The 9,312-nt window shown below is 40.5% G+C and overlaps 1 protein-coding gene across 1 annotated transcript in view; it reads right to left on the bottom strand.

Moving 5' to 3' along the window:
• Positions 1-9,312, bottom strand: part of TGFBR2 (transforming growth factor, beta receptor II (70/80kDa)) — an 81,192-nt gene that overhangs the window by 48,071 nt on the left and 23,809 nt on the right. Inside the window, exon 3 of the mRNA XM_011985471.1 lies at positions 1,411-1,579. Within this exon, the coding sequence (XP_011840861.1) occupies positions 1,411-1,579 (169 nt within the window). The remainder of the gene's footprint in view (positions 1-1,410; positions 1,580-9,312) is intronic.

A 9,312-nucleotide genomic window follows, 5' to 3' on the forward strand; every position in this document is an offset into this window, starting at 1 on the left:
TCCAACTGCCAGGCAGCCTGCCAATGAATTCCTGAAGATGTTACACAATTTCAAATGAACTTGATGTCATGGAATGAATCTGAAGAAAGGCAAAAATTCCTTCAGTTTTTCTTAAGAAACCAGTTCATCCCCTGGTATGTACAGAAATTGGTAAAGTTTCCAGATCTATCATCAAGGCTAGCTTTACAAGGTCTGGGGGTCTCAAATGACTTATTCCCAAAAAAGGGTGAGAGATATTTGGGTTTACATTCTTGTTTGTCAACTAACCAGGAGCCACATAAGTTACTTTTTAAAAAATGGCCAATAAATTAAAAACATCAGAATAAGTCTGCAAAATGTCATATCTCATTAATGAATTTATGTACTTTTGCAAAATTGCAACTCTTCTAAAGATCAAGGTTGTTTATTTCTTGTTCATGCTCACAATCTATAATCATGAATTAATCAGATGATTCATGAGTATCCACTGTTTATGTATAATTACTATTTGAGATGTGTATATGAGTTGGAGGTAATGAGAGAGAGAGAGAGAGAGTAGAAAATGTGATCCAATAAAAATATATAGTTCTGGTCGGGCATGGTGGCTCATGCCTGTAATCCCAGCACTTTGGGAGGCAGAGGCGAGCGGATCACCTGAGGTTGGGAGTTCGAGACCAGCCTGGCCAACATGGTGAAACCCCGTCTCTACCCAAAATACAAAAATTAGCCAGGCGTGGTAGCGGGCACCTGTAATCCCAGCTACTTGAGAGGCTGACGCAGGAGAATCACTTGAACCTGGGAGGTGGAGGTTGTGGTGAGCCAAGAATGTGCCACTGCACTCCAGCCTGGGTGACAGAGCAAGACTCCATCTCAAAAAAAAAAAAAAAAAAAAAAGAAATATGTAGTTCTGAGCCGAGAAATAAGTCATACCTAGCCCAATGGTTATATGAATGATATAACCAGGATTTCTGACTAAAAAAATAGGTTGTTTTTCTGGTTCTCCACGTAGATTCCCCATTTTTGGCAGGTGGTTGTCTTTTCCAACAGCCAACCTTTCGTCACGTCTTCTTCCAGACCTGAGATTGCCTCACGAGAACAAAGCTCCTGGTCTCACTGTGGGGTACTGAGGAGGTGTCGGTTAAATGCCTACTAAGTGGCAAATCCCTCTTCTTGATACAAGAAAGAGTTTCCAGATTTACTATATTAAAGATAGTTTTATATACCATGACATACCCACATAAATGTACACGTACATGCAGAGAACACCCTAGAAACTACATTTAATAATCGAAAGAGAGATGGTCTAAAGGAAAGGGAAATGGAACAGGTGTTTACACTTAGGGGACAGAGATACACTGACTGTGTGTACTATGAGAATACATTATGTAAAAAGGGGAAAAGAAAGAATAACTTCTTAAAAGGCTCTCTTACCATACAGCCACACAGACTTCCTGTGGCTTTTCACAGATGGAGGTGATGCTGCAGTTGCTCAGGCAGGATTTCTGGTTGTCACAGGTGGAAAATCTCACATCACAAAATTTACACAGTTGTGGAAACTTGACTGCACCATTGTTGTCAGTGACCATCATGTCATTGTTACCTGAGGAGAGAGAAAGATATATTAAATGATTATCCAACTGCCAGGCAGCCTGCCAATGAATTCCTGAAGATGTTACGCAATTTCAAATGAACTTGATGTCATGGAATGAATCTGAAGAAAGGCAAAATAATTCCTTCACATCAGATTAGAACTCCCTCATGTATGCAATCTGTAATAAAATCCATTGTACGGTGGTGAGGGGTGGGGAGGGGTTGGGGTGGTTGAGTAGCCACTTGCTTTTGTCAACGGTTGTCATAAGGCCAACTTTCTACAAAAACTTTATCATTCAATAAAGAACCCTAGATGGGCCCCTGCATAGTACGGAGTGCTGGGCCCACAAATAAAAGTACCCTTAAGGAAATTATAGTTTAGCTGGGTGAATAAGACAGGAAACAGACCAAGTCAGGGTGACCCAAAATAGAGGGCAGCGCAGAGGATGTGGGAGCCAGGCGAGCATCACCGCCCAGCTGGGCAGGGAGGTTACAACCTCACAGAGTCATGAAGTGCCACACAAAAGGAGGAACTGTTGGTGGAGGCACAAGACTTTACCACCATTTTCCTGACCTACTCCTGAAAGAGCTATAAGGGTGTTCTTTTCAAGGGACTAGTTCTACTGACTTCTCTCTGTGTTTGAGGGAAATCAGCTGATTAACGAACACTTACTGAGTGCCTCCTAGACATAATCCCAAGCATTGGTGAGGCATTGGAGTATGATCACAGCAAATAAAAGCTGAATCCACCTAAGGATCTGCCTTCCGTACCTCTCCCTTACCACCACCATGGCCAGCTTCCTGCCCCTTTCTGGGAAGAAGCCAAGTTCATTCCCTCCTCAGGCCTTTCACTTGCTATTACCTTTGTTTAGCTTCCTGTCACTTTTCTGGTCTCTGATCAAATGCCACCTCTTCATGCTACACAGCAACCTGCAAGTAACTACCACAGGACTCTGTTTTATTGTCTGCACAAACTATCCGCATCACATACTTGCTAATAATCTATCCACAAATATGTAAGCTCCATGAGACTTTGTCCACCTCATTTACCTACTATATCTCCAGTGCCAAGAAGAGAACCTGTCACATAGAAGGTATAAAAAATGTTTCTTGGATAAATGAGTGAACACAGGATGAATACAAGGAGCCCTTGATACCAAGTAGGATAGGATATAGAGCTTCTGCACTCAGATGAGAGAGGAGTGTGATTATAAATGTGATACTCATTCACATTTATTCAATAAAATATGGAAGACAGACTCTTCTTTGCAAAATACACACTGCAAGCTAGGGGCAGTTTAAATAAAGGTATAACACCCTAATCCCCATTTTCTTCCTCAATGAGATGGTGATCATGTTAATTAAAGACATTAGTTTCGACAGGCAGTGAAGTATGACAAGGCTACTAGGCACTTAACCAGCAAACATGAATTAATACTTACATGCTAGACTAATAAATATTAAGCACTTAGACCGAAATGGGGCACTGGAGGAGTTGCTGGGCCATAGAAAGTTGTGAGGTACTTTTCCAAGGCATAACCCTTAGAAAGGCCTAAGCAAAGCCTCGTATTCCCTCTGCTCTTGCCTAGAGAGGAACACTTCAATGCCCTTCCACAGTCACTCTCTGTCCTGTGAATTTTAGGTTTCTGTCTTAGATACTTTGTCCTGCAACTGTCTTTGTAGCTTGGGCATAGCACCTGTTTCCTGGGTCTCTAAAAATACAAAGATATATAAATTTAAGATTTGCTTTCTTGTGGTAACAGTAAATATAGAAGAAAAAAAAATAAAGCCATTCATCCCTCTCGGGCCTCAAGTTCATTTCAGGAAGTATATTTTTAGGTAACAAGCTATTTTGAAATTCTCAGTGTCTCCCGGACCAGGAGCTCTATGCTTAGCTAAAAATATAGGCAGAAATGCTCTCTGAACTGTGTGTGAAATTTGGGAGAAACACAACTATGAACATGTATTTTTTTCTAACAGTTATATTTGGATCAATTTTTGAAACAACTAATAATGCTTTAGGTTTCTTTAACATTGTTAAAGCAAAAAAAAAAAGTGAAACCACGTTTTGTTTATTTCATACGTATATATTTTTTGTATAGGGTATGTTCTGGACAAGCACCTATGTGCTGATTAGGAAGGTTTGTTGTTTGTAAATATAAAACCAAATTTCCATGACTTGAAATTCAGCCTTCCATCATTTTAGAATTTTAGCTTAGATTGGTGGTTATCAACTTGGACAGCATGTTGAAATCAATCACCTGAGGAAATTTAAAAAATACTGAAGGGGTCCCACTCCCAGATAGTCTGATTTAATTCTTCTGGAAGGGAACGGAGGCATCAGGATTTTCAGAAGCCGCCCAGATGATTCTAATGTAGAACCAAGGTTGAGAACCCTGACCTATAATTAGTTGAAAAAAACACAATAAGCAGAAAACAAAACAGCAACCCCGACCCCCACCCCAGCACCACAAACACATATACAACTTATGCTGCTGAGGGGACAGCACCTGGATAAAGCTGGAAGAAGTTCCCTTGTGAAAAACATGCCCCTAAAGAGAGGTGATTAGCTCTTTCACACCTCGGATAGAGAGAAATTCTTCTCTGTGCTGGCCAGTCCTTTTCTAGCAAAACCTTAGAAACATGAAAAGTGACAGGAGTGAGCAGTGATAAGACAGAAATGAAAACAGATGAGATGGGTGCTGGGAGCAGTGGTGGCCACAGATGCGTTGACAAATGCAAGTGGTTTAAGTCTGATGCTTGCAGAACACAATCAACAGCGAAGAGAAAAAAGGACCATTAAAAGAAAGAAAGAGAAAGGGAGAGAAAGGGAAGTAGGATGAAGGGAGGGAGAGAGAGAGGAAGAGAGGGAGGGAGGGACTGAGGGAGGGAGAGAGGGAAAGAAAGAGGGAGAGATTGGACAGACAGAGAGAGAAGGTCCACCAATTTGCACAGCTCCAGGTACACCACGGTAATGGGTCCCCTGGAGAGATACAATACATGTTACTTTACGGGTAGACCCACCAAGAGAAAGCCTCTCCATTGAATTTTGAAGAAAAGCCAAACAAGCAACTGTACTGCATACAGACACAGGTATATGTGGGGAGGGGCAGTGCACAATAAGAATTTGCACATGCTGAGCACCCACTGTATACAAGGAAAGTTGGCTAAGATACATCATATCACTTCACAAGAATCCAGCCAGGATGCCACATTTTTCTCCCTGTTACAGCAGAAGCTACCAAAAGCTACCACTGCTTCAGCTTAACCTGAATTTTTTCCCAAAAGCCTGTATGCAGGACATGTTCACCACCAGCCAGCGACTCCCTATTAGTTAACCCTAGGAGACTCCCCAGCTTAACAATTCCGGGCAGCCCTTGAGGTCATAGGCATTTCAACCTTTGTTTTAAACCAATATTCTTTTCCTCTATATGATATAGGCCCTCAGGTCCTTTTATGCACACCATCGGTACTGGTGGAATAGGTAGTTAAGTTCGGAGGGCAAAGCTACTCTAAACCTTTGCTGGGGTCACCTAAGTTTGATAAAAGCCTTATGAACACATTTTGGAGTGGAGGAAGATAAACAAATACAAAATTTGTAGGTCATCTGAGAAGGTCCGCAGATTCTCTCAGGCCCATAGGATCCAGTTAAGGCATCCCAAGTCAACCCCAGAATCCTCAAGAGTCACTAATAACATGCTAAGTAGTATACTGCTGGTCAGAGTGGGATGAGGGCCAGTGGGAGGGGAGGGGAACAGTCATTTGTTGCATGGGACATTGCATCTGTGCACTCCAAACCACAGGAAAAGATGTTACCAGTCATGACCTCACATATCAAACAACATCTCCTTATGTTTAATACATAATGTTTACAAAGCCAAAGGAATGGGAAGGAGAGTAAGTATATACACGTGCATAGTTAGAAATAAAGGTACTCCTCTAAACGACGATACAAAACCCACCTAATTAACCCTATAGCAAACCCTAATCTGACTTCAACATTACTTTCAATCCAGGTTGTTAAATTAGTCTAAGTCTCTTTAGTTAAGATATTCTCATATGAAGGCAGTATATAGTCAGCCTTCTGTATCTGTGGGTTCCACATCTGTGGTTTCAGCAAACCATGGATGGAAAATATTTTTTTATAAAAATAGATGGCTGTAGCTGTACTGAATATGTACAGACTTTTTTTCTTGTCATTATTCCCTAAACAATACAGTATAACAACTATTTACACAGAATTTACATTGTATTAGGTATAAGTAATCTAGAGATGATTTAAAGGATATGGGAGGATGTGCGTAGGTTATATGTAAATATTACACAATTTTATATAAGGGAGTTAAACATCTGTGTATTTTGGTCTCCTCGAGGAGTCCTGGAACCAATCCCCCATGGGTACCGAGAGATGACGGTACTTCGATTCATTCCTATAGACTCTCCGTGAGCAGCTAACCATCTTTAGAGAATTTTCTTCCCCAACAGGCAAATTCGTTATTCATAAAGTTCTCCAAAAAGAAGTTCCAATAAGAATATCTGTCACCTAGAAAGCCATCCACTAAAGGAAGTGAACATGGGTAGCACCTCTCAGCATATGATAGTATCACATGGCCCATAATATTTCACTTCTCTTCAAATAAGCCCATGAGTAATATCAAAACCTTCACTCTAGGTCATACCACCTTCCCCATTTTATCTCACATTTTCCCCACACTCACTGCCTGCAGACAGAGGTTCCAGGTCTTGAGAATATGAATTGACTGCTTAGCTGTGTCTATTTCTGGAACTGTACTATCGTCTTTGAGAGTCAGATGAGCAGCCTAATAAGATTTAGACTTATTTCAGATAAATATTAGAAATTCTGAATATGGCCTTAGTCCAAATCTTTGAAATAGTGCCTATTATTAGCTGAACCATTAGGTAAAATCTCAAGGTTTAACAATAATCATGAACACTTGTCAGAAATGCATTCACGTATCATTGAATTCATGCATTTGTGTATCATTGAATTCATGTATCTACCTACTGTTGTTTTCCGGAATGATTTTTGTGGGGGGAAACTTAGAAATTTATTTGTTCTACAAACACCTGTGGATGTCTTGCTTAGTGTTATATATTCATTATAAGACCACTGAAATTGACACAACTAAATGTAACATCTCAAAGAATAATCCATGGAAACTGCTGAATAGAATTTATTGTTTTAGAGTACTGCTTCTCAAATATTAATACACAAGTACTTTGGGAATATTTTTAACCTGCAGGTGTAGCATAGTGGTATTGGGGGGGCTGGCAAGTCTGAAATTTATAGGGCAGACTGGCAGCCTGGGAACTCAGGCAAAAATCAATGCTGCAGTTTTGAGGCAGTATTTTTTCTCTGGGAACCCTCAGTTTTTGCTCTTAAGGCTGTTCAATTGATTGGATGAAGCCCACTCACATTAAATGAGAGTAATTTCTTTTACTTGAAGTCAAATGATTTTAGCTGTTAATCACGTCTACAACATACCTTCACAGCAACAATGAGATTACTGGGTACCAGGACCTAGCCAAGTACACGCAAAACTGACTTTACGGATAGGAAGGGAGCTGCTCCCTGGGTGATGTCCCATTTGAATGGGAAGGCTGTGGAGAACCCAGTTTTTAATAATTGTTTCCCCTTCTCCACTCATTTTGGAGTTAGTGAAATTAAATACCTATTCTTCACCTTTTTACAGGCATTTCTCATCTTCCAGTTCTTTCCCTATGCTTTTCTCTTGAGCCTGACCTCTTAAATGATTGCAAACCCAGAGGCCCTGATCACCATATGGGCCCAGAATTGAAAGACGTGTTCTCTGAAAGGAGGTTTTTAATTGCCTGCAGCACTTCCGAGTCAGATACTGAGGCAGCCATCTGGCAGAAAGCGCTGTGGCCTGTGATGCTGGCAACAGCAGCTCTGACCCTTGAGACAAGGTGGGACAAGGCTATTGGCTAGTCACACACTTCCTACCACCCAGAACAAAGAAGCAAGTCAAGCAATCTGGGAGGATTCCCTGTATAATTCTTCAGGAAAGAAAGCCATCCCCAAGCCAATCAGATACCTTGGCCAATTACTACAACCAACGAACCAAACAAACAAACACCTTGTGATTAAGCCAAAGATAGGAACATTTTAGAAATATTTCTTTTTGCTGAAAATCTATTGCACTCTGTGATTGGAACTTCTAATACAATACCTTCTTTTTAGTTTTTAAAAATGTATTTGAACCCTAATGCTTTATCTAATTACACCTTGAGAGAAGAGAGGTGTGGGGCTTTCCTTCAAGTGACAATCCACATGGTCTCTGGGGTACCAATACTAGAGAAACCATCATTTAGCTAACAGGGAGACTATAGTGTGTGCAGGAAGAAAACAGAGACAAGTGACTTGAAGGCATCAATTCACTTTCTTATGCAAATATTTTTGTAGTAACAATACTTTAAAACCTTTCAGGGATGACGTAATTAATACTGTAAAATCTCTGTGAAATGACAATGCCTTACAATTCTTGCTTTTAAATAGTAAGTACTCAATAAGTGCCAGAAGAATTAATGCCATTTAAAATCACTATTAATGCTTACTGGAAACAAATAACATATCACGTACGTTCTCTACATTGTGTTAAAAAAATGCCACTTTAAGTATTACTTCCTGACCATGCCACCAGAGAATAAGCTCTAAAAGTGAAGCATGTCAACCTCCTTGCTAACAAGAGAAATGCATACCATATTTCACCTAACGCATATTGAAAGAGATCAGTAAGTCAGATAGCACAGTGAGCTGGGCAAAGTATGGGGAAACAAACATTCTCATAATGCTGGGGTGTAAACTGGTATAACATCTCAGGAGTACGTGTTATTGATATCAATCAGCACTGCAAACACAAATAGCCTTTTGCCTAGCACTTTCACTTCTAAAAATTTATGATATTCATTGATAAATTCACTGCAGTGTTGTTTGTAAGGACAAACAGGTTTTTTTTTTTTTTTTTTTTAACCATTTATCAAGAGAAGAGTAGTAAAATAAATTAGACAAATCCAAACAAGGAATACAATGCAATGACTAAAAACCAGGAGGCAGCTTCATGTGGCTATCTTTATAAGTGGTGAAGCCCAGGCTATAACATTCAAGAAAAAAAGCAAGGTAGAGATCAATGTATAGAGTTACTTGGGCTGGGTGTCTTCTATTGCCCTTAGTCCTCCACCCTTGGTCGCCGGACTCTCTGCCCCAGGAGGCTCATCTTAATGGACTACATCAACCAGCTCTCTTGCCCTCAAGCTTCCATTAAGTTTGGCCAATGGATAGACCCAGCAGTATATAAGGGAAGCAATGAGGAGCACATTTAGGGTATTTGTGCTCTGGCTCCCTCTCTGTGGAAAATTCTGTGGAATTGTTTCCAGCTGGCTGAGTCCCTCACTTGGAGGTCACAGGTTCTCTTGGGAAGGTCATTTCCAAGATTTACTTCTTCCCTCTCCTTGCCCCTTTGTGCCCAGCAAGTCAACATAGCAATTACTAGTCCCAAGTTTCTGCACTATGCTTTCTCCCCTTTTGTAGTGGTTTCCCTTGACTCTGTCCATACCTGTGTAAGTTCTTCTTTTACTAAACTCTCCTCAGATCTCCCTAATGTGAGGGTGCCATCTGTTTGCAACTGGAACCCTGGCTGACACACCACCATTTCTGCTTTGTTGTTATTGCTTTTTAAAGACAATACACACACACACACACAC

This window comes from Mandrillus leucophaeus, unplaced genomic scaffold, assembly GCF_000951045.1.
Source record: "Mandrillus leucophaeus isolate KB7577 unplaced genomic scaffold, Mleu.le_1.0 Scaffold107, whole genome shotgun sequence".
Lineage (NCBI taxonomy): Eukaryota > Metazoa > Chordata > Mammalia > Primates > Cercopithecidae > Mandrillus > Mandrillus leucophaeus.